The 26,268-nt window shown below is 35.4% G+C and overlaps 2 protein-coding genes and 1 long non-coding RNA gene across 10 annotated transcripts in view; 2 read left to right on the plus strand and 1 right to left on the minus strand.

The window, feature by feature from the left end:
• The window catches only part of LOC109041944 (caspase-1), a 60,153-nt gene extending 48,347 nt beyond the window's left edge, over positions 1-11,806 (plus strand). For all 6 annotated transcript variants that reach the window (XM_019058465.2, XM_019058462.2, XM_072297905.1 and 3 more), the window contains 6 exons: positions 263-983; positions 2,474-2,715; positions 5,797-5,975; positions 6,947-7,073; positions 9,231-9,516; positions 10,128-11,806. In XM_019058465.2, the coding sequence (XP_018914010.2) occupies positions 301-983; positions 2,474-2,715; positions 5,797-5,975; positions 6,947-7,073; positions 9,231-9,496 (1,497 nt within the window). In that variant the 5' untranslated portion in view covers positions 263-300 and the 3' untranslated portion in view covers positions 9,497-9,516; positions 10,128-11,806. The remainder of the gene's footprint in view (positions 1-262; positions 984-2,473; positions 2,716-5,796; positions 5,976-6,946; positions 7,074-9,230; positions 9,517-10,127) is intronic.
• Positions 9,552-21,536, minus strand: LOC109041946 (uncharacterized). 2 transcript variants are annotated; one of them, XR_011899479.1, is made up of 3 exons: positions 20,271-21,536; positions 18,409-18,677; positions 9,552-10,004 (listed from the first exon to the last, which is right to left on the minus strand). It is a non-coding gene; the product is annotated as an uncharacterized lncRNA (long non-coding RNA). The 2 variants fall into 2 exon arrangements; XR_011899478.1 differs by having other exon boundaries at positions 20,453-21,528.
• On the plus strand, positions 17,711-26,130 carry CtsB (Cathepsin B). 2 transcript variants are annotated; one of them, XM_019058467.2, is made up of 7 exons: positions 17,711-17,899; positions 18,380-18,537; positions 19,685-19,900; positions 21,601-21,801; positions 22,415-22,559; positions 22,938-23,054; positions 24,466-26,130. In XM_019058467.2, the coding sequence occupies exons 2-7, from the start codon at positions 18,400-18,402 to the stop codon at positions 24,675-24,677; spliced, it is 1,029 nt and encodes a 342-aa protein (XP_018914012.2). In that variant the 5' UTR covers positions 17,711-17,899; positions 18,380-18,399; the 3' UTR covers positions 24,678-26,130. The 2 variants fall into 2 exon arrangements, with proteins under 2 accessions (XP_018914012.2, XP_072154008.1); XM_072297907.1 differs by having other exon boundaries at positions 17,711-17,895.
• Positions 26,131-26,268: the final 138 nt, after the last annotated feature.

The following is a 26,268-nucleotide window of genomic DNA, read 5'->3' on the forward strand; positions in this document are numbered from 1 at the left end:
TAGAGAGGTTGGACATGAAATTTTTTACTATATCTGCAATTTTTGATGTTAATTTCATCACATTTTAAATTTCAAGGGGTGCTTCTAGAAGAACATTTCACGAATAAACCAATGGTACCACTTCTAGAACCCCAAAGTTTGGTACGAATGGAGTTGTAAGCTTTCAAGGTGTCCAAATTTTGTCCGACCTCTCCTGTTAACTCGATCCACCGTTCGCCAGCTCGATTTTAATATGGAATTCGTTTTGTTCTCCTGTTCACAGATTTCCTACGGTGAAAATAGTTAAGTAATCTAGCTAGAATGGAGGCAGAGACTGATCTAATTGAAACTTTGACTGAGAAAACGACGGCCATCACGATCAACAACGGGACCAACGGTAGCCAAGTGGTGATGGAGCGACAGATGACGTCGAGCAACGCCGACCACAAAACGGTGGAGATCTTCAAATTCGAGCAGCACATCGACAAGCAAACGACCTATCAGGACTTCAACGACGAGGACATCGACGACGAGGTCTTCGTCGAGGAGGAGGTAGCGAGCCGGCCGCGGCCGCGCGAACGACGCATCAGTGACGTCATCGATTGCATCGGGACCCCGCCCTCCCCCTCGCTCTTCTCGAAGCGCCACAGCTTCAACGATTTCCCGCTACCGCTGGGGAGCCCGGTGGGGCGCAACGTCCCCATCGTGATGCACCCCTCCACGTCGGACTTCAACCTCAAGGGCAACTTCGGGCTCAACGGGAAGGGCGGGCAGTCGCCCCCGAGCGCCACCGCCTTCAACTTCTGCTCGCCGCCCTCGACCCCGTTCTCGGATGGTGGTTATGGGAGCATCGGAGTCCCCACGCCGCCACCCCCGTCGGCCCTCGCCAGCCGCTCGGCGTCGCACTTCCGCTACAGCACCACCAGCGTCGAGATGGTCACCACCAACGACCAGGTCGACGCCAAGCCCATCGTCGAGCACAACCCCCCGCCCTCCGAGCGCGTGTAAGTACCAAATTTTTTCTCACCATCAGGGTGTCTACAAGTCCGGAAAAAGTACCGAATTTTTAAGGGGGGTCCGGAAGTACTGAAAAAGTGCGGAAATTCTGCAAAAGGTCCGGAATTTTTTTCATTTTTCGGTCATTTTTGTCTCAATTTGAGTGAGAAATTCAAAATTCGTCAAATGGAAGTATTGAATAAGTACTGAATTTTTCTATCGAGGAGGTACTGAATTTTTTGGGAATGTACTGAAAAAGTACTGCAAAAGTACTGATTTTTGGCCCGCCTGTTTTAGTAGACACCCTGACCATTTTCACGTGCTGAGATCTTGACAAGGCAAAAGATCATCGGGGATCGCAGGGAAATATTAAAGGCCGTCCATCAGTGATGTCAGGGTCCCAGGGTGAAGTCTGAGAGCGCCTGATGTATACTGGAGTAAAGCGGGAATCAGGGTGAAATCGGTGCGAAGCGCTTATTTTAATGAGAATTCCGACCGAAAATGACATGGAGTACTGATATGAAGGGTGACTGATCCAACCCTGACGTCATTTCCAAGGGAGGTTCAACGCTGCCCAACATGTACTTGACATCAGACGAGGAAGTAAAAAATCGGAAAATTGGTGTGACAGCATTTATGTACGGTCTTCTTGGGTGAAATATGATCGAAAATTATTTCTTCTCAATTGATTTTTCACGATTTTGCAAGTTGTCACCACTCTCGAAACGATTATTTCAGGTAGTACTGAATAGAAACGTTTACGGGTGCAGCTGCAGCTCGTCATTTTGTTTATTCTTATTCTTATTCTTATTCTTATTCTTATTCTTATTCTTATTCTTATTCTTATTCTTATTCTTATTCTTATTCTTATTCTTATTCTTATTCTTATTCTTATTCTTATGTTAAGAAAACTGGGAAAAGATGTGAAATTTTCTATAGAGGAGTACACGTATCTCCAGTTTTCATACATAGCCCAAGCAGGTTCTTTTAAATGAGAAGGTAGATTGAAAAACGAAATGAATTGTAAAATGACAATGATGTTAAAAGCTTTTAGTTACTGTACACTGTTTTTTTTTATTTTTGTGCTTAACTTTGAAATACGTATCATATTTTGCTCGAAAACTTAAAGATAAACTCCGAATTTTGTGTGGGAACACTTGTGTACATGTTGAGTGCTAACTGCAACAAATAGTTCTCCCAGAAAATTATTTAAGCTCGCTTACAATGTTTTTCCACCCTTGTCCTCATTTGTAGGTACATCATAAACTTCTGTATCAGTTTACATAGTTTCTTACAACACTTGAAAGAATTTCCAAACATTTTAAACATTAATAGTGTCTGTTCCTCTAAGGAAATTACAATATTTTCTCAAAATTAAAGTAACTGATTACATAAACTCAGCGAGGTTATGTCAATACTTAGTTTATTGAAAATATCGAAATTAAGTAATTTTTTTGTGTTCGAAATCACTGATCAAATCATTTTTATCCTGAAACAGACCCTGCATCGAAGCATCAATGCCTGTTCATGCTGATTCAGAAGAGTACAACATGAACCATGCTCGACGAGGCAAGGCAATAATTTTTAACCATGATAAATTTACCATGGCAAACATGAAAGATCGAATCGGATCTTCCACTGATGTCAAGAATCTGAATGCTGTTTTTACCAATCTTGGGTTTGAAGTGTTCATCTACGAAAATCTTGAGTGGACCAAGATGGAATATTTGCTCCATAACTGTAAGTAGTTCTGTCTCTTCCTCAGTCCTTTATTTCTGCAAACATTCTTTGGAAAATGGATAAAATTAAGAACCTTTATCGGAACCACAACAAAGAAATGAATTCACAATTCCAAAATGATGGTAAAGACAAACTATTTCTGTGTCCGTTTTTTTTTTTTATATATATATATTTCACTTTCTTAAGCCTTTATTTGTTGAAAAATGCGATTCGGAATTGCAATCTAATATGTAATTAGCAAGAAGGAGATTATAGCAAAAAACTGCACATGATTTTAGAATCTTTTCTTTCTTTTTTTTTTTTACCTTGACTCCAAACACTCAGGGTAATTTCCACAACAAATGTCCTTCTCTTCGTTTCATGAATAAAACAATATTCACTTTTCAACATTATAATCATAGAGAAAAAAAAGGAGGTGTTTGCATTTCGGGCATCTTGGAATTTTTTGATGACTTGATGACGTAGGTGGGTACAGTGTGAAGGGGACGTCCCTGTACCCAGCTGTACCCACCTACGTCATCAAGTCATCAAAATACTCCAAGATGCCCGAAATGCAAACACCTCCTTTTTTTTCTCTATGCATTATAATAATGTCAGTAAGTTACTTGCGTTTGATCAAAAGTCCTCTTTTTCATTTTATTTTCTCTCTCAGACCCTATAATTAGTTTGAAGACCCTCTCATTCTTCTGAGAAGAATGATATCTCTCAAATTTGGTCTCTCAAACCGTCAGATACTCTCTGCTAACTTTGTTAATGTATTTGTCAAGTGAAGACAATTAAATTGTTTTTCTTTTGAGAAGGCTAAATAGTTAAAAAAAGATTTGAAAACTGGACATTGGATTATGTATGACTTTTGAATAAGACACTGCACCAAATTTACAAGAAATGAGACAGGGGTACATCACAGGGATAAAAAAGCACTTTTTTTTCTCCAACAAACGTCAAGGGTCTTCATGATGAAAAATTCTCAAGAGTGATACATTAGTAACACTACAGACTACAGGTCTGAGAAATGGGAGAAAGATCACGAGTGAAATATGATCCAATCTCTTATACAGAAGGTGACATCACACATTAGCAAGGTAGTGTGACGACATTCTATCATAGGAATCATCAGGAGATAGTGGTCTTTCTAAACTGATAAGGAATTAAAAAAATGAAATAAAACTCAAAATCGTAGGAAAAGTTGAATTTTGTGGAAGAGAGAGCTACAATGAGAGTAAGAGAGGTAGAAATAGAGAAGAAAATAATGGACTCGATATTTGTATGGTTGGTTGGTAGATACGTTTATTAGGTGCTTTTAACAATTGAGCCATTAACACCTTAGAGGAGAGATCAAAATGGTGTAGTGCAGAATTAAAATTTAAAAAGAAGGGGTCACAAAAGGTAGTACAAAATTAAGAGTTAGGACAAGGAAAGAATACATTAAATTTGGAGATTAATTCGTTTGAAAAAGAGAGGGATTTCACGAAAATACTTTGAAAGGATGGTATGGAGATCAGAAAGTGGAATGACTAAATACTAAATGACTAAATATATGAAACTAAAAATCGTAGGAAAAGCTGAATTTTGTCGAAGAGAGAGCAACAATGAGAGTAAGAAGGGAAGAAATAGAGAAGAAAATAATTGACTTGATATTTGTATGTATGACTAAATACTTAATGGTATCCCAACCTACATCAACATTAGAACTCCCAAATGACGTATCTTGGTGTGCAACTTTCTGCCATATTTTATTTTTTAAACGGAAAACTTTTCAACACTAATTTTTAAAAACTTCAGTGAGTTTTCTTCTCTGTGAGAAACAAATTCTGAAACAACTTCTAGGAACGATGTTGATTTGTTCTCCTTCAAAAAAATATGATAGGAGCAGAGATTTTTACACACTGCAAACAAGTTACTTCGTTCGGGAGTTTTACTGATAAGGAATTAAAAAAATGAAATGAAACTAAAAATCGTAGGAAAAGCTGAATTTTGTCGAAGAGAGAGCAACAATGAGAGTAAGAAAGGTAGAGAGAGAATAAAATAATGGACTTGATATTTGTATGTATGACTAAATACTTAATGGTATCCCAACCTACATCAACATCAGAGCTCCCAAATGACGTATCTTGGTGTGCAACTTTCTGTCATATTTTTTTTTTTAAATGGAAAACTTTTCAGCATTAATTTTTAAAAACTTCAGTGAGTTTTCTTCTCCGTGAGACATAAATTCTGAAACAACTTCTAGGAACGATGTTGATTTGTTCTCCTTCAAAAAAATATAATAGCAGAGATTTTTACACACTGCAAACAAGTTACTTCGTTTGAGAGTTTTACCGTCGAAATGTGATACATTATTTACCTGTCACATTAGGCGAAAAGATTCCCACTACATTCTCATCACTGGCTTGTTATCTGAGAAAACAATTTCTCTTTGACAGAGGTAGCATCAAGTTTATTGATAAAGCAAAAATTTTGAATCTTCCAAAAATTTTAGTCACGATTCTGTGGCTCTTAGCTATTAAGGTAAATCCAGGCTTCGAACTTTGCAATTTGGCCACACGTCGTGCTGCTCAGAATTGCCGTAAATATTTGCCAAAATAATAAAAACCTTAATACTTATTCTAGATTGGGGATCCAGGGGTCATAGCAACATACTTGAGGAACACTCAGTAATAAAATCTTTTCAAAATTCCCAAAAATAAAGTCGTAACCACGGCGGAGAGTAATTCCCATTGCGGCAATGGGAGAGAGAGAGACAGAACATGGGGGATTCAGTTGCGCGCTCAGCCGCTGCCGCTGAGCTGAAAATTTCAACCGTACTTTCTCAGCGCTTGTAATTCTAATTGCCAATAGTTTTGGCTCAAAAAATCAAGCAAAAAATAATCTATATCCTGTGGATCTGAATTCTGTAATTTGATCAATATTATATCAGTAACTGTCGAAGGAAAGTGAAATTTCTAGTGGTGATTGGTGGCACTATCTCTGATCTTGAATTTTCCCTAATTGAACCCTGGATTCACCTTAATATGCGTATTTAGTTCATTAGTGTCATCTAATTTTATTTCATTTCTTCTTCCCCAAAAAATCTCTTAACAGTGAGCCAAGAAGATCATTCAGATGCGGACTGTTTGGTCGTAATTGTGTTAACTCATGGTCTTGGACCAACTTACCTTGTTTCGGGAGATGTGCCTTATCCTGTGGAGAGTCTATGGACACCCTTCACGGCGGACAAGTGTGTAACTTTGGCAGGAAAGCCAAAGCTGTTTTTCATTCAGGTTAGTAAATCACAAAAAAACTTCTTCATTTTTCAATATTGTGCCTCAAGCCCCTGCCAAATGACAATATGTTTCATTTTGTCCCTATTCTATCTAATAGTATGTTACGAATTTTTGTTGATGTATTCAACCATCCCGGGGACGTCCCGTAAAGGGTTGGCGGCAGGGCGTTGACGAAGAGATGTTGCGGTGTCAGTTGCCCGATAACCTCTGGGAAGACAGGCATATGTGGCGTTTGGGTGTCGTAGAACGCCAGAGTGCGTTATAAAGCGACTTTATATATATATTCAACCATCCTCTTTTATTTCATTTATTTCTTCGAATACAATCATAATTTTTCTTTTATTTTTAGAATTCAGTTTAACACCAAGGGACCAAACTGTATTAAGGTAAAATGGGGAAAAAGGGCTTGAAATTCCTCTGCACTAGTTGATATCAGGCATCAATTTTAACCTTTATTTTTGGGTTATTTCATGGCATAACAAGAAGTGACAAAATATCACAACCCATCTCAGATTTGCATGGTCCTTCTCTTTTTAATTGTTCTTTAGTTCAAAGTAAGAGAAAATCCAAATTTTTTGCTGAAATGCCCAATACGTTTTGAGAAAAAAATTATTCAAGTTTTGATGACTTTTGAAAAATGCATTTTCCAAATTACAGAATTGGGGATTAATTCAGCCTACTTGAAGCTAATCCTCTAGTGAAGAAAATTTGCTGTTGCTTATCACTTGAGGAGTTTTACTCGAAATTATATTTGCTTATCTTACCAAGAACTCTTTTATTCCTTGAATGATTTGGAAAACTGTTCATTGCCTCCCTGAAGGTTTCATGTACATTTTAGCATTAAAAATTTGGATCCTGTGTAAACTATACGGCACATTTTCAGTGAGCTTTGAGTGGGCGTGTTGCTTAAAGATCTTATTATCCATGTAAGTCAGTTAAGTTTTTCAACCATTAAATCAATTTTTCAGGCCTGCCGGGGAGATAAGCTGGATGGAGGTTTGAATTTGGTAAGCCGAACCCAAACAGACTCTGGGAAAGCAGGTTATAAAATTCCAACTCACGCAGATTTTCTCCTTGCATTCAGCACTTTTGAAGGTCAGTATGTAAATTTTTTGTTAAATTAAGAAGGGGTTGAGAGTCTAAAAGCTCGTTCCACTCTAGAGTGTCTAGCAACCGGGAACACTTAGAGAGTAGTGCGCTGCCAGGACCCCCTGAGGACGCTTTGCGGACCTCTTGTGGGTTTATCTAAATAGAGTGGGCTCATGTAGGGACTGTGTTCTATGGATAGCCTTAATGGATTTTCCAAACTGTGAAAGAAGATGAAATGTAGAAAAATCAATAATGTATCCTCAGAATTATCGAGGAAATAAGTAATAATGATACTTTACAGTACGACAGAAAATATTTTTATGAAGAGTGATTAACGAAGAGTTATGTGCTCAGGATTATTGAGGCAGTCAAGAATCATGATACTTCACTATGAGAAAAAAACACAATTTTACAAACATTACATGACTATTACTATTACTTTCAAAGTACTTGCCTTCATTTTTGACGCAAAGTTCCAGTCGTTCTCTCCACTTGACAAGAAAAGTTTTCTCGACTTCTTCTTGAGGGATGAATTTAAGGAAATATTGAACGGCTGACTGAATTTCTTTGATTGAGTTAAATCTTCTGTCTCATAAATCTTTTTTAAGTTTTGAAAAAACGGAGTCCCCGGGGGAGGACAATACGCTCTTGCTTAATGAATTCTTGCGTAAAGAACCCCGCACAGAGCATGGGCTCAGCGGCTCTCTATGAAAGTCGATGAAACTTTAATAGATTGATATAAAGTTCATAATTAAGGGAAAGCCAAAAAATTAGCTCACTTCTGCGAGTAGAATCCGAGATATTCACGATTGAACCCGGACTATTTTCTGTGCGGCGGAGGTAAATTCTCCGCGTCGTCTTACCTTGCTTGAACACTTCGGCCAGGAAACCCTCCTTCCCACCAGGTAACTACGATGTCGCATTGTTTACACTCACTCCTTTCATTAGGACGCTCCGTTCGGGCTGTGCGATATGGAGTTCCCTCCTTCTCGCACCTCTCCTGTGCCGGCGCAGCCGGCCGGTTTAATCTGAAATGTAGTTGCTGAAACAGAATTGACAGATGCGGGGAGAGGGAGGGAGTGCGGCATTCGCACCGGCCGAGCGCATAAGCACCTATCTTCCCGTGAGTGACGTGAGGTCTAATCGAGAACGCCGAACAACGAGAGGAAAGGGGACTCAGAATTACTCCGTCATGCTGCGGCATGATAGAAAATAGTCCGGATTCAATTGCGAATATCTCAGCTTCTACTCGCAAAAATGAGCTAATTCTTTGGCTTTCCCTTAATTATGAACTTTATAACAATCTATTAAAGTTTCATCGACTTTCATAGAGCCCATGCTCTGTGCAGGGTTCTTTCGCTGTGTGTGGTCGCGCATTCTCCTGATTCCGAAGCCAAGTCTTGCGAATTTCTGGACGCTTTCCTCTGATGTGTCTCTAGAGTTGTTGCAAGACTGTACAGTAATATTCTTTGTTGCCAACTTCATTCCATTGCATTCGTTTACCTGGAAAGAGTTTGATCTTTTGCCTTCCGCTCTTTAAGATTTTTCTTCAAAAAAAGGTGCCAGCAAAACGCCAGGTTCAATTTTTACATGTCAACTTTGAAGTGATATACCTTTGGCAATTTTTAAGTTAGAGACCTGCACTTGGTCTTCTTTTTAAAGCTAAAGATTCAATTTAGAGCCCCGCTTAAACTGCATGTCCATACCTCTTACCGTTTTCTCAAAAAAGGGAAGTGTGCAGTACTTTTGGGACAGCCTTTGTATATTATAGAGGAGGATTTACTTGAATTTTTCTCAGCTGGCCCTCAAAAAGAATCTATGTGCTAACTAATCAAACAAATATTGATGTATAATCCAGCAAATCTCTTGAAAATTGACATATGAATACGTATTTAAATTAATTCCATATTACTAGCATAAAGAAGGAGATTTAGTAATCCTTTTTGATCATATATTCTTCATAAACCTAAGCCTTTGAACATGAATCGAAAAGTATAAGCACTAAAAAGCTTTAACTCTTTAAAATGTAATGCAAGAAATGTTTTAAGAGCATATTGCTCTTGGTGATTCAATCTGAGGTCATTATTTTTCTATTTTTGTTTCTTTTGAATAATCCTTGCTTGCTGTATGTCTTATCTTCAACTTGTATTTTGTCCAAAAAAGGGTTTTTTTCATTTCGCCATCCCGAAAATGGTACTTGGTTCATACAGAGTCTCTGTGAGGAGCTGAACGCGCATGGTACTTCAATGGATTTACTCAAGTTATTGACACGAGTTAGCCGTCGTGTGGCCATAAACTTCCAATCTTACAATGATTCCCAGCCTTGGTTTGATGAGCAAAAACAAGTGCCCTCCATCAACTCCATGCTGATTCGAGATGTCTACTTTCGACCCAAGAGGCCTGCAATAGATTTGTCCCCAATGATTTGATGTTTTCAGTCAATTCATAGGTAAGTTATTTCAAGAACAATTCTTTCTACAGACGAAGATTTTTAACGTTTTATTTTTCCATGGAAAAAAAAAATACCTTGCTTGGACATTTTATTTTCCCGAAAGGAAAAGAATAACATGGGATTTGAGGCTATCTACATTTTTTAACTTTTTTTTAGACCTTAGAATTAGATAAGCTTTTAAAATGTATCTTTTTATGAACCAATTTTAAGCAAAGTAGGGCTTGAAATTGGATCCATCATAAGATTGATGATCCCGCTTATTACCAGAATAGGAGTTTAGATGGATGGGCGTCCTCAAGTTCTTACGTTTTTTGGCCAAACGGAACCAAAAGTTTTCCGACTTATGACAGCAGGGCAACGCATAATTTCTTCAACTTCCAGGCAGAGGCTCCTTCGAAAAGCCCACTATTTTTCTATGCAATACTATAGGGAGAAATACCGTCACGCGAACACTATGAAATCCACTTTTCAGCCCTCTGGAACAACTTAATAAAAATGTAAATCAGTCAAATAAATAGCAACTACAATATTTTATTTTTCTGTGCCTCTTTAGTAAATCTCCTTCCAGTGTCCTTATTTCATGAGTCTTTTTTACTCTTTTTTTTCAGGAAAATTGTTTTTTTGCACCACGGAACCTTTTGCCATGTTGATGAAGAAGTGTGTGTATTGTTACTTACCTTCATTTTTATCTTTCTTCTTTTTTTGCATTTTATATCTAGTTATATTTTTTAGTACGTAAGAAACGTTATTTTTTATGTAGAGTTTATAACATGGTTTCAAAAGGTATGCTGAAGTTTCAGTGCTTGCTGTGCTGAATATCATGAAAGTTTTTCTGAAGAACTGAAACTTACAGATGTTTGCTACTCAATAATTTGATGCACTTGTTGCCTCTCTTAAATTTTTGCATGAAAGTGTCAAGCTTTTTAAATATCTAGAAAGTTACTGATAGTTTTCAGGTTATAAGGGATGTCACCAACGAAATTTCAGTAAAATTACTGAAGAGATGAAACTTTTGAGTGTCTGTTCTTTCTCAGAGAAAACTTGTACTCAAAAATTGAAACCATCTATCTTAAAATTTGAAACGTCAAAAAAAAAAATACAATTAATAAGTATAAAGGATAGGCTGCCAGATGCAACAGATCTTGCATGTAACATCGATAGAATGCTCTTTTTACAAAAACATTCCATCCGGTTTTATATACATGGTGCATTTATTAATCATTTTCCCTGTAAAAAATGAAACCAAAAATCAAATCAAAATGCTCTGTTTGCCACCTTTATCTAAAATCTCATAAAAATATAAAAAAGGCAAAAAAAGTAAAAAAAAAAATTAATATATTTGTTTTTGTGCTTAATTTGATTTGTAAAACGAGAAAAGTTTCATTAAAAACAATTCGAACACTTACACTGATCGACACATAAAAATGCTCTCAAGTTTTGACGGCAGAAATTTACTAATTTTGGATTGTTGAGTCAAAAAAGAACCTCTGTTTTTCATTATTGGTCTCCGCTTTTGGGTGCAATCTCTCTTGCATAACCCCAAATGAAACCATGTCAACCATATGCAATTCTCTTATAAAACTGATCAAATTTGTTTTTGTGGGTAAGAAAGGATCTATTTTTTTACCCAGGTGTCTGCTGAAACTTTTCCTACTTACTTTTTGCCGCTGAAACGACCTCTATTTCTTTTCATTACAAATAATTAGTAGTTGATGACAACAGACTAAGGTCATTTTCGGCTTCAGCAGAAAAAAGTATGGGAACAGTGCCCCAATTGGACTACTTGTTCTTAAAATTTACCCTTACTTTTTAGGTGAAAAACAATTTAATCAATTTTTTATGGTGATGACATGAGGTTCAATTGGTTCTATAGGGGTTGCGGAGTGCATGCTAACTGGAGGCTTATACAGTGAAGTGGAATTCATTTTCGGACCTAGCTATCTAAAATTAATAAGGCTCGGCCATCAAATCTTAAAGGCATTTTTCCGGTTTTTTTTTTTTTTTGGTAGGTCAGTGTTATGATTGCAAGTACTTACTTAAAACTTGAGGTGCATTTAATGTTGCATTTTTAGTGTAGTAAAATGTATTTTTGATGAAAGTATTATGTAGGTACATTTCATTCATTCGTCTCAAATTGCTATGTAATGTATGGATCTCAAAAGTTAGATGTAGAGTGATTTTCTTTCATGTAATCTTCAAATAATTTTAATTTACTTTTAAGGAATTGTTGCATTTAGCCCAGTCAAAACCCTTGCGGAAGAATATATAATTGAGTTTTCAGTTACCTCTGAAAAGAACAAAAAAAAATAATTCCGGAAAGTTTGAATTGCCGCTTTTTCAATGCAAAATTAAAGTGTAAAAAGTATAAAAAAAGATCTTTTATCCCCATAACTTTTTTCTTTTACTTAGATGCTTTTTTATGCGCCAGTATTTTTTCATGATTTGTATGACTATCCAGTCTCTGACTGCTCTCAAGTCTCCATTCTATCAACTTACTTTCAGTGCTTTTCTTCCCCTGTGTAAAAATATTTTCCACACGGCTCCCTTTTTTATTTTTTAAATTGGTTTTTTGTCAGATAAGTTGGCAGTTATTTACCGTTTGCAAGCAACTGCACTGCTGTCATCCATTAGTGATCAAGGATCGACTGAGTGCTACAACAACGCTGTGCTGCTGTTGTGCACTGCAATGGGAAACTAGTACCTTCTTCTTAGGAAATTTTGCTTTTGTCCACTCCGTGTGAAAGTCTAAAGTAAACAACTGCTAATTTATTTGAAACGAGTTCTACTTGCCTCTGTTTCAATGCAAAATACAAATGTAAAAAATATAAAAAAGAAGATTTTTTTGGAAATGCGAGGATGCTTTTTTATGCGCCCATGTTTTTTTATGATATGACTTTATACAGTCTGTGAACGCGTTCAAACCTCCATTTTATCAACTTACCTTGGTGTTAGTTTCCCCCTATTTTTACATATTTTCTGATGATTGAAAATAAGCTAATTTTCAATTATACTTAAGGCAATCAAACTTTTTGTCGAGACTGTTTCAAAATTGTGTCTTTCATTTAGCATAATTATTTCTCTCTCAGCTCATATCCTCAAATGTTTAGCTCAATTTACTAGGTACTCTTAATTATTGTTTTTAAATGTATGTATGCTTTAATATTGGTTTTTATGTGCCCAGATTCTTTCATCAGTAAGCGACTGTTTCAAAATGTTTCTTTCTAATTTCTAAGGGAATTTTGTAGGGATGGATCTCAAAAATTATTTTGCTAGATTATTTCATTCACACCAAGTCACTTATTTCTTTTAGATATTTATGTTTTTATAACTCAAAAGAACAAACCGTCTTATTTTTAAATTGTGGAATGTAAAAAATTGCCAATCATAAGACTGCTCTTTTGCTTCAATGCCACTTTATCTCATTCGTCTGGTTCAAATTAGAAATTTGTTAAATCTTAAAGTGTCATTCTTCGAAGAGAGAGAGAGCACTGGTAATTTACTTTCTCAATTGTTTTTGCAGCCAGGCTACTGCTTAGTTAAATGGAGTAAGAAATTAAGCATTTCAAAATGTTTCATGCAGATATGTTTTTACAGTGTTTTTTTATATATATTTCTCAAACAAACTTGTGAACTGAGCAAGTTTTCATTTTATTTTTTGTAAATGTATTATACTTTTTAATTCATCATTTGTCGGCTAAAAATAGACTGATTTAGTGGGCTACGGCATTGGTGCAGTTGTAAAAAAATATAACCTTGTCTTTGATCCACGCCCTTTGAACCATAATGATAACATGCCTTTTAAGTGTTTCTTGCAGTGAAAATTTTTGATGTTTAATAAGTTATTAATTGACTTATAATTTATCAATGACTAATTTGTAATGAATTAACAGAATTAACTTTACATATTTGTCTCTGGAATTTGTACACGAGGTTATGTTTAATTGTATTTGTTTGAACCATCGCAAACTGATGTGTCCAATACTGCAAGAATGTCGTAGCCACTAAATCTGCCTTTTCTAATAAATCTAATGGATTTTTTCAAATTCTCATCGATTCCAGCATGATAAATACCTTTTTCTGATATTAAAAAAGCAGTACAATTTTTCACCAAGTTTCAAGCATGGCATAATGAGCTGTTAATCAGGGCAGTGAAATTTTCCAATCCTCCTCCTCTTATTGCCTCCCCCCCCCCTCCCCCCCAACTTTCATATGATGTTGTGAAAGTCCCCCAATAGTGCTTAAAGTTGCATGTGGATGAGACGACAAGACGTTTTTCATCGCCTTGGTCATCCGAAGTATTCTGTTAATTTTTCCTTCCATTTTTTAATCATGATATCTAATTATGTGAAATTATTTGCTGTTCTAGTAATATACTGTGTGGCAAACGTCCTCTGTTCAATTTTGATTGGAGGATTTAGACTCAATTTTATGTATGAGGACCTTTCCGACGGAATAAAATACATCTATGTCAACGATGCTAAGATTGTACGTACCTTCAACTGTTGAGTCCGTTAAAAACTATACGCTCTATTCTGCTATTCCTCTCATTTTGTCTCCATTATTCTGAATATTTTGGCAGAAGAAATGTATGATGTAAAATATTCTGGATGCTTGTAAAGGAAAAAAAAGTTGCACAATTCAAGCAATGTCTAAGCACTTGGGTTTATGCTGTCCCACAGGAAAGGTCCTCGCTTACAAAACAAATAAAAAACTAAATTATCTCCTGTCGTAAAACCTTACACTCATCCTTTAAGACTTTCTTTCTATGCACTTGATCATCAAGACTATTTTATCAGCGGTCATCGAAATAACAAATTAAAATTGATAATAGCTCAAAAACGATAGTTCACAGGTGAAATTGAATGATTAATAAACGGTTACTTGAATACTGCTTGTAAATTTTACAAGCTTTAAGAACTTTTCATTTTCAGAGATCTCTGAAAACAGCATGGATAGGAGATTTCTAGCCTCGTAATTTGAAACGAAAATTTTTAAGATAAATTAGATGTCCCTAGTTTTAAAATTATATTTTATTGAAGTCAACTGGCAGTTCATACCGCTCTGATTTTTAAGCCCTTAAGAGAGTTCAACCTTGGTTCACTGTATCCAGTTCCTGGTCATCTAAGCCACTGCAAATTTAAACTGTGCTTTTTGTGTTCACTAGTCCATCTTTTTGTCTGATTACGCTCGGAATGTAATGTCATGTGGATGTAAAGCCAATGTAGACAAAATTTAGAAATATTTTATCCAAGAATCTCATCTTGCCCTCTCTAGTGAATTTTTCACTACAATCTTTGATGACAATTTTTTCCATGCTGCCAAAAAATACATGGTACTTGTTACTTACATAAGTGGCAACTTATATCTCTGTGCTCTCTTGCCTAACTGTCAATTCTCTCCAGCGCTTCTCTCTTACAGCACAATGATGGCTAAACATTATATTTTTTTAACTGTCCATTAATTGTATTAATGGAATTTTCTGATGTACTTTGTGGTCTTTCAAGTAGGGAATAAAAAATGAAAAAATTATCTGTAAATAAATATTTTTAGCTAAATCCCCAATGTCTTTCTTAGATTTCAAAGTGTATTTTTGTGGTATGTATTTTTAAATTTTATACTCTGTATAGTTTTATTATGATTGCTTCTCTTTGTTTGGAGCAGTGTGTATGGCTAAAATTGTGAGTCTTTAAAACAGCCAATGCTTGTAATGTTTCAGTGCTTTTAAAGTTGATTTTAATTATATACATTTCTTTTATTATTACTTTTTTATTTTTGGCTGATTTAATATTACAACCTAAGTGTTCAAAAAAGGGAAAAATTTAGTCTCTAATGTAGAAGATGTTTTTTTTTTCTCACTCATCCTGTGAATGCAACAAAATATCAGTGTTGAGTTGCTTTTATTCAAGCCACTGCCCCCCCCCCCCCTTTCCAGAAGAACTTATGGTAAGGTAATGATCAAATCAATTCATCAGCTCTTGTTTCTCTGTAATGGACTCAATCTAATGTTTTAAAGAATGAAAATTTCAAAAGTCGGGTAGTAACCCTCCTGAGCACTTTTTTCACAAAAATAACAATTTCAACAAAGCTAGTTTTTGCCTGTTCTTAATTTGAGAAAAAAAAGTGAGGAATCTGCAATTCGATTGAATTTTCAGAGTTGTTTTGAAAACATCAAGTAATTCAAAACTTCTCATATTGGAACCGGGTCTTCATTCTTGAAAAATAATAGTAGATTCTGAGCAAAAATTCTGTGTAATTTTGTTTTCAATTTTTCGTTGAAGGCATGTTTTCATCACTTTTAAAGACTCCAGTTTTTGCTTCATTAGCTTCATATCTTTTTCATTTTGTTATACTTAATTTTTTATACTATTTTTAGTTCTCATCTCATAATTTTAATCTCTGTTTGTTCATTTTTTTAGTTAATTTTTCTTCACTTCTAATGAAAGAATGGCTTATCTGTTTTGAAAGGAAAATGTCAAAATTAATGTTCTATTGAACCTTAAGTTGTAATCAATAAAATCTCTCTTTCATTAAATTGTGTCAGTGTTTTTCATGTTTACCCACTCCGAATCTTAATTAGTGATAGTGTCTATAAGGCTTTGTTTGTGCATCGCAAAAATTTTCCATGCTAAATTTTAGGCATTCCGTGATCTTTTCTCTTTAGGTATGGGAGAATTAAAAGACTGTAGAAAACTGCAAAATTGAACCAAGCAGAAATTTAGCAGAAATGCATCAGGTCACATCAAGTGTGGACCGAGATAAAGAGGTTTGAAGTTTTATTCCTTCGTAAGACTTAATGTTAAGGATAAAGTTCAATGAACATTTTCACATTTTATTATATTATTTCTGGACAATGAAGTTTTGATAGGAGAAAATGTAAGCCCAACTTATTTATTTCACAACTACTCGCAACTTAATTTTTGCCAAAATGTGACTCAGTGTGTTTCTATTGGACTCGGCACAATTGATTTAGTACCTTTTATATCACTAAGAAACATCTTAATCCTTGGGAAAAACTCAAGGCATCCCCAGCTTAGGAGGCGGCGGTGGAAAGGGGGGGGGGGGGAGGTAAATGACATTTGTCTGATGAATTCTCTTCTCAGGAGCAATTTCCAGCTGTCCTAACTGAGAAATTGACTGAAATACTATTTAAAGATAAAAGAAATGATCTGGACCGTTTTAGCAACATCCTTAACAATTTCTGCAGGGGGCTATGCAGATCTTTGAGGGGAAGGGGAGACTCTCTTAGTTTCACCCACTGTAATGACACTGTTTATAATCATTGCGAGTCAGTGAGGTTGTCAGTCTAGGCTAGAGCCTCTCGCCTGTCAAAACTAGGTGAAAATAACTTAACTCAAAAGGAAGTTTGTACCCAGGATTTGTGTACCTTTCAAGCCAATTCATTAGTAGGTATATTTTTCCTTCTTTAACTGCGTTTACTTAGAAAAGATCTGTTACCTAACATGCACTTCCATAAGATCTTAAAAAATCCTCAAGCCTGATTTCAGCTCGATCCCTCAGTTTTTTTTTGCTGCAGGTCAGTAAAGATTAAAAAATAGGTAGCGAAAATCCACGGGAAAAATTACAAGTTCTTGTGAGGAAAGACCAACGGGTACAAAATTGACTTAACGTGCCGCGTATCATTGTACCAGGTAAAGTATAGATGTGCGGCTGCTATTTGGATTGCATTTAGCAAAAAGGAACCAGCGCAATCACAGTGTTGCTAAAACGTCGCTTCTTCACAATTATCTAAAAAATGTCCCAAAGTAGTAAATAGTTCTTGCATCCCACCAAAAAATTGTTAATTTTAAAGGGAAATAATTGAGTAAATTTTAATACTGTACATATTTTTGGTATTTATAAAAGTAAATAATTAGAGTTGCCCGATTTTGAAAACAATTGAATCACGCTGGTTCGTTTCTGCTAAATGCGACCGATTTAAAGGTTGGTGCAGAGGAAATTCTGTGCGTTTCGTATATGCTCAGTTCAGTAATATGACATTCCCAAATTTTGAAATTCCCGCTTAAATTCTGTTTAGCTCAATCAGCCAATCACAAAAATTTTGACTCAAAACACACCAATCACACTTTGAGCTGAAATCAGCTGACATCCAACAGTTCAAGGTCATCGTCGACGAATGAAAACAACAGTTACACAACAATCAAAACAAAGAAGATAACAGATATCAAGAAAACACGCTCTCTCATCTTCATCTCTCTCGCTGTATGTATCAATTTTCGAATGTCATCCTACGTTTCTCCCTCGAGCTACGAGAACAAATCCTTTGTCGTCGCACACTTCGAGTCACTGTTTTTAGTTTTGTTCCAGTTTATTTCTTACTTTTCTGAATGAGAGTTGAAGTCTAATTCCTCTGGAGGGGTAAGTAAGTTTCTCCATCCTCTAAGTATTTTTCTTGCAACTTTTGTAAGCAACTTCTCCCATTTTTCAAAAATCAATTTGTTCATTATCTGTCGAGAGCAAAGGTAATTTCCTCTTGATAAGATGAGGTTCAGCAGCTTGCCCCGTTTAATCGCATTCTTTACCGTGAGGATGTTCTACTTTTCTGTACCTTTGAGTCTGATCCGAGGCATTTAGTACCTACCTAGTCCAATTATTTTCGATTGACCAATTTTTTAACTCAAATTTTAGTACTGTAACTGAGAAACACCAAAATTATTTAACACACAGAAAAAGAAAGAAATGTACTGGAAGTAAAAATATACCTAATTTAGCCGATACGTTCATAAGGGTAAATTTTAGGAGGTTCTTATTTTTTGAACACCTAATAGAATTATTCACCATTTTTTGCCTCATCAGTACCTAATATTTTGCACAGAATTAATATCATTTTTTTATTCACCAGCTTGAGTAATTTATCCAAACATGACCAACCTAATTCTGACGCTGGTTGGACTTTGTGCCGTCGGATCGTATGCTAGCCCACCACAACCTTTTGCGCCAGAGGATCCATTGTCGGACGAATTTATAGACTACATCAACTCTGTGCAATCATCATGGACTGTAAGTAATCATGGTGGAATCTTGATGAGTTGGACACCTGTAGGACCAACGATTTTGTCTATATTGATTGAATTTCCGATTGATACAGTCATTGGCTTAGTTCAGATTTTCCCAGAAAAATTTGATTCATTGGAAATCAGCTGTAATCAGATAAGGTCTGGCATTAATTTTGTTTTTTTGACAGACAGCCGTAATTAGGAGGAGTCCTCAGAGATGGATACTTAATATTTTGTAACAGCTGCAGGGGTTCTGTTACCAAGGAAGCAGGGAAACCCTGTGGCTGTGCAAGGGTAGTGATGGGTGCAGATAGGGCAGTTCTCAGTTGCAGTATTTCAAAATCTCCACGGCTAAGTAATTTTTATTTAGAAAGGAATTTTTTTTCTAATTTTCTGAAATTTTTAATTTAGAACATAGTAAAATCATAAAGAACATTCAGTAAAATTTTCTACGAATTTCACTCATCTGCTTCGATCAAAAGGGATGGAACATTAGCGGAGCCTCTGAGACACTACAACCAAGAAGTGCCTTTTCTGCACCCAGCACTTGAATTATTGAGAAGTGGACATGCTATTTTCGTTTCATGAATTCTCATTCATAGGAAACGTAAAACGGCAACTTTGAAGAATGTTTCTTTCGCAAGATGACTTTTCTTTTCAGTATGCGTGGAAACTCAATGGCAGAGGTGCACAAAGTTTCTAAACACCAGCTGCTTTTCGGCATCCACTGCCTTTACTTTACTGTGAAAGTTTCGATTTTTCCTTGAAAAAGTGTCAATAAAGAATGATGCACCTATGATGATTACTATAATTTTTATTGTGAAAAGAGAGAAAGTCTAAACATTTTTTTCTTCATATTTGCTCCAAAAAAAGTATTCTATTTTTTGTGTGTACACCAGCTTAAACATGTTATTTAATAAAATGTGCAGAAACTGCAATGTGTTTTGTGCTTTATCTCTTAGAAAATATTCATTGGGTTGTTTCACACAAAACATTTTTATTTGACATTTGATGCACTCTCAAGATTTGTGCAGTTGGTGAGTTGTATGAAATGTACTCCTCATGTTGCTTGAAATTGATCTATTTGAAAATTTACCCATTTTCCCTCATTAAATTGTTTCCTTTCAAGTGTTTCCTTCTTTTTTAAACAGGCAGGCAGGAATTTCCATGAAAAGACACCCCACAGCTACTTGAAGAACTTGATGGGCGTTCATCCTGATTCTGAAGAGCACAAACTTCCACGCTTGGTTCATTCAGTGGGTACAGAAGACGGAGAAATTCCAGACAATTTCGACTCTAGGACCCAGTGGCCAGAATGCCCCACCATCAAGGAAATAAGAGATCAAGGAGGTTGTGGATCATGCTGGGTAAGTGCAGTTTTTTCATTTTAACATCCTGTGCCTCTTTGTCATCCTTATTTCCTCAAAGGAACTTTAGTCTTGTGGGAGCACGATCCAACCTGGAGCAATAATCTTGTTGGGAATTGGTAAACCTCCTCATCAAGATTAGATTAATTATTTTTCACCCACTATATTTTTTTTTCTTTCTTTCTTTGGAGATCTGCACTAGAGATACATAAAAAAACCTATCTTTACTCTCTAAAAATAAGTTTTTTGACCATCTTTATGTCTTTTCATACTAATGATTGGCCATTTTTTCTAATTTCTAAAACTCCCTAGTACCTTGGTACAACTTTTAAACTTCATAATCAAAATTTTGTCAGGATAAAATATATACCATTAATTTTTTTGCGGAACAGGAGAGAATCATTTTCATATTTATTCTTGGCTGAATTCGTCTGTTAAGTACGACCTGGCTGCTTTTTAACAGTTCTGTCCTCTGTTCAGTGTGCTTAGCAATATTTTTAACAGAATACAGCAACTGCTTACTACCAGAAGCTTAATCAAAAATGTATTCACCCGAGCATACAAATGAGACAACTACCTTCAGAATGCATAACTAAACTGTCACAGAACCATGAAGGATCCCTATAAAATTTTTAATTTCTATTACTTCATCTTTATTTCACAACTTCAGTACCTCAAATGTAATCTCTTAGAAGCAAACTTATGACTTGAATATTGTTTTTGTTGATATTAATCACCACATTTACCAACCACTTCAACAACAGTCTGATTCCATGTCAGGGTTTTGATTTTAAGGACTATAAAGTTCATTTTAAAAAATGTAAATGATCGATGAACTGTAAAAAAGACTTGGCAAATGGTCCATTGGCTCATAGCAATCACTTAGACACGAAAAAAATAGCGGTTGGCGGCAGTCGGCATTTAGGAAAGGACTATTTGTAGGTTTTAGTTACTGAGTTTCAATCTGTAGGAGAGGCGGGATAATCAAAAGAAATCAATGAGATCTTAATAGTGATAGCAGCATTGCATAATCCGAATATATTCACTAAAAGTGTTGTCTGGAAATTAAAAAAATCACGTCAAATGAATTGATGTTCCCCTGTTAGTCCTTAAATTCAAGTCATAAAATAAAAATGTGACAGGATCTGTGAGAAGGGATCCTATCCTCTGCAAGAAAATGTTTCTAATCTCTTTGCCAACACTTGATTCACGATTTTCTACTACCCAAGAATTTTAGTCTTGGAATTTCAGTTTTTGATATGTCAAGGTCAGACTTGCGCCAAAATTCCGGATTTTCTTTCGCCATGCATTTGCAAAAAGTCAAGGAAAATCTTCTTCCGGAAGAGAAGGTTTCTTTTCACAGATCTGGTTACAAATACATTCTTCGTAGAATCCGGAAAATATTTGGTAAAAAAATCTAGTTCTACCAATTGGAAAATTTTAGCAAAGAAACTATCTGTACGAAATATGATTCATAATCAGGAATTGAAGCGTAGAAGTCGAGCTTGAAAGATTTGTCAGGCATTGTTACAATGCCTGAAGTTATTCATACCTCCCTTATCCTAAATCCAATGAGTTAAATAAAACTTCCATTGGTCAATTCTCAACCTATTCTGTCACTTTTATGAGCTTTTAGATATTTTAGGAAAAAAGAATTTTCAAATCATCTAAATTTCTCGCTTGTATAATTATTTTTCCAGGCATTTGGAGCAGTAGAGGCAATGTCAGATAGAACTTGCATCCACTCCAAAGGAAAAGTGAATGTTCATCTAGCAGCTGAAGATCTCCTGTCCTGCTGCTATGTTTGTGGTTTTGGATGCAATGGAGGTTTTCCGGGAGCAGCTTGGAAATTCTGGGTTCGCAGAGGAATTGTCAGTGGAGGAACCTATGGATCTCACCAGGTATTTGTTCAGCTGTTCACCAAATGTTTTAAAATTTTCCATTTTTATGTCTTTCAAATGCATTTGATCCAGGGGTGATTCTACTTAATCGGCAACACTAGTTTCCTTCTTTTATAGGTGTCATTGGTAACAACTTACCTCTCCAAAGTTGAGACTTGTTTTACCACCTTGTTAAAATCCTCTCTGTTTTTCACGAGGATTATTCACAAATTATTCATTGCATTTGGGAAGAGAAGTAACTCAATAGCCTTTCCTTCAAAGCTTTTGCTACTTTCTTCACATTTCGTTCTACAGATACTTATGTGCATGAAGTAACTCAAAATAAATGAAGTGAAATTAATAAAATACTTACCTAAATAAATTTTATTATTTTCCTTCCTGAGGAAAGTAAAATAAATAATAAAACAATTTCATTTGCACAATTGCACTTACTTATAATCGCTTGTAAAAATTAAGAAGTAGAAATAAGCCTTTTTGATTCTCAAAAATGTGTAGTGGCAACATTTTTGCACTTCAAATGTTGTTTTTAAATTATCAGCATTCTGAACACTTCAACTCTGATGCTTACAAAGCACAAAAGGTTCTGTTTTTTCATTATGTATCCTTTTTTTAGGGCTGCAAACCATACTTGATCCAGCCTTGTGAACACCATGTTAATGGAACCAGACAAGCATGCTCAGAAGTTGGCAAAACTCCCAAGTGCACCAGCACTTGTGAAAAGGGTTATGATGTCCCATACAAGAAGGACAAACATTTTGGTGTGTACTGTTTCTTTTTTCTCTATTTTTATCTCTCCTATCTTAAAGTAAATAATTTGCACAAAAACATCCTTCAATGTCATAAAATTTGTAGATCAAAACTCTAATATTCTGAAGCATGTTGTGATCACCATATACCAGATTCAAGATTATTTAAAGTTCATTTTAGATTTAAGTTTGAAGTATACAAAAAAAATTTTTTGGGAACCTGTCTTACATGTTATTGTACTATTAGGACAAATATTAGCACAGATTAAGTTGTCCAGGCGTTTTAACCACTGACCGTGTTTTATTATGGTTCTTTTTTTATTCATTCTGAAAATTGCGCACTTCACAATGAGCAAAACTGTTCTACATTTTTATTTTCACTTTAAACAGGTGCCCATGCCTACTCTATCGACAGCGATCCTGCACAAATTCAAAAAGAAATTATGACTAATGGTCCTGTTGAAGCAGCTCTCACTGTGTATGAGGACCTTGTCAGTTACAAGAAAGGTAATATTCTTTTACAATTTTAGAGTGTTTTTTGGAGATTGATTTTTCATCATGATCAACCTTATACTGTGTAAAAAAAAAAAAAAAAAAAAAAAAATTCCCTCAAAATATTTCATCTTCCCTGCCATAATAGGTACCCAGAATAAATCTCTTGATAGCCCTGTCGGTGATAGTACTTCCGCAAGACAGAAAAGATTGGTCACTAAGACTGTATTTACCCAAGCAATGAAGCAACAATCAATATGAACGGCTTGACCGGGAGTACAACAACAGCAGTTCATGAAACCAGTGTCAATTTTTCTCAATTTTGGATGTGAAAAAAATTTCGAGAATGGTGTCGAATCCTATGTAGTTTGAGACATAGAAGCGATTGTGCATGGTCTTGAGGCTCCCTGCGGCTTGCAGAGTTGTCAAATCGGCGTTTTTTACCGTTTTTGATTATTCTTCACGGGCATGTGACATAACTGATGCACTCCAGCCAACTTAGGAGCTTTTTAAACCAGAAAATCGGATGCCTCCGGTCATTTTACATGGGACAAGCTTGGTTTCAGTTTTATCGGTGAACTTTCGATTTTGACCCTAAAATAATTGAGTAGTATGTGCTATCTATATTAATGCAGAAGTCCTACCTACTTAGGCTACGTTTATCCAACAATAAAGGGGTGAAAATAGAAACTCGCCAGCAAGTCAGTCTTCATAACCATTCATCAGGTAGTGGGCGTTTGCTTTGAGCATTTCCCAACTTAACAAGAGTGATGATGTTTTGAATTGGCCCAGAAATTTGATCAGTTGTCAAGTCAATCCTCCTCTCTACTGGAACTTGATGGTAGAATAACACTGGATTCACACTATTCTGTGTGGAAATCAAAGCCAAAAAATTCTAAAAATTCGCATTAGAGTTACAAAATAAATTGTAATGAGTTTCAATGCAAAACCAAGAGTGTTCAGCTCAGGCAGGTGTATTGGAATACGTAGCTGGGGTCACACCAAGAAACCCATACTAGTTTGGGTCTTTTTAGACCTCATTAGTAGATCACACCTGTCATTACTTAGTATTCCAATGCATCTGCGTGAGGTGAACACTCTCCTTCCTCAGTCTTGCACTGAAACTCAAAAGAGTTCATTTTGTGACTCCAATGCTAATATGTCTTAGAGTTTTTTGGCCTTGATTTCCTTGCAGAATAGTGCGGACTCAGCACTATTCCACGATCCTGTTACTTGCAGTATTCAGGCCACATTTCTAGTGTTTTTTCTTCTCTGTTCTCATTTTAATGTTGAGTGCAGGTTTGTCAGAATTTTCTGCAAAACATCGTTCTTTCTTGCTTTTGCTTTGTTTTTGCTTTTAATATTGCACTGAATAATTCATGTGTCTGATTGTTCAACTCAAAAAAAAATGTTTTCCACATCTCAGGTGTTTACAAACATACAGCTGGCAAAGCACTTGGTGGTCATGCAATAAAAATTATAGGATGGGGTGTTGATGAACAAAGTAAACTACCCTACTGGACTGTTGCTAATTCATGGAACACCGATTGGGGTGACAACGGTTTCTTCAGAATTCTCCGTGGTAAAGGTGAGTGTGGAATCGAGGATAGCATTCAAGCAGGTTTACCTAAAGAGTAAGAAAATATCTCGATAAAGTTTAAGCATATTTTTAAGACAGTCATTACCGTAAATATTTAAGGACAGCTTAATTTTGAATCAATTTAAATGGTATCAGTACTTTAGTAGAAGCGTTTTTAAGTTGAGACTGTAAAACAGAACAAAAAATGTTTTGAAATGGCAAAGTTTTTTGTTAATTTGACTTCAACGCTAGTCAGACTTTCTTAATAGAACAAAAATTCTCAAATTTTATTCATCCTAAGTTTAAATCTATGCTTGCGCCCTCTGTAAAATTAACATTTTTTCGCCCTCTAATTTCTTTTATTTTTTAAGTACCATGAAGATTATATTTTATCTCGTAATCAGTGTATTTCTACACCATTGATCAAGCCTCGAAGAAATGACACTCATTATTTGAAGAGTATCAAGTTTAAACAGCAGGCAGTTGTACCATAAGTTTTTGTCATGAGAATTCTATAGGTTGCTTAATCAATTTTCTTCAAGTCCTTATCGGTACTTTGAGTGTAGTATGATTTTTCAGATGGAAATTTGGAAGTCTAAAATTTCATCTTATCAATAAGCTTACAAAATGCATTCGTGACTAATACTGTCTTTAAATTCATCCCCTCACAAAAAATTATGTATTCTCGTACTTTTACTCGGAACTAAAATTATGTGGTCCCTTTTTATTTTCCTGCTAATTTCTACTTAATCTACCTAACATACTTAAGTTACTCCATGACACCACTATGTCTACCATATAGTAAAATAAGTCATTCAATCCCAAAGCAATACATATAATTTATGTCTCACAATATTTTTCATCCGTTTAATAGATGAAAATTTGTAGAACATATTCCAATATAATCTGTAATTGTTCATTCAAAGTGAATTATTGTTGAACAGAGTTCTTTTAATGCTAAGAGAAATTCATCGACTTAGATTTTTAAAGGTCTTATAAGTCTTTCAGTATGTTCTCAAAACTTTCCACCTGAAAGATAGACAAAGCCGTGTTTCTCACATGTAATGGTTTCAGTCTCGAGATTTCCCAATAATGAATGTAAAAAAGAGCAATACTTAGCAGCTTTCAATACTCAATACTCAATATCCATGTGATACAAAATTGAATTAATTGTAAACTGTGATAAAACATATATTTTGTGATTTCGTATTAATTCTTAAGGTTTGTGTGAAATTTACTCATCATTAATACTCAAAAATATTGATTGCTGCTTAAATAATGAATGAACTTGAGCTTTAATTAAATTATAATTTTAATTTAATTATTACTTTAACATTTTTCCCCGGATCAAGCAACTACATAATTTTTTTCTGTAAATTGAGTGTCACTTAGTAGCTTTTAGAGTTAAAAATTTAATGATTTTTCAGTCGTTTTTTCTAATCATTCTCTTGTCTTCTCCGTGTTATTAAATACTTTTGTACTTTAAAAATAAATGTTTTCTTTTGTCGTAAAGTTTGATTTTGTGCTACTTTTGTCTCCAGTCTATGAATTAATTAAGGTAGGCACCCTGTAACCAAAGTAACCCTGTAGTGTGTGCCTAGCATGATTTGAACAAGGGTTCAACTTCCTCCGAAAACTACTGCTTGTATG

Source organism: Bemisia tabaci, chromosome 3 (assembly GCF_918797505.1).
Source record: "Bemisia tabaci chromosome 3, PGI_BMITA_v3".
In the NCBI taxonomy this organism is placed as follows: Eukaryota; Metazoa; Arthropoda; class Insecta; order Hemiptera; family Aleyrodidae; genus Bemisia; species Bemisia tabaci.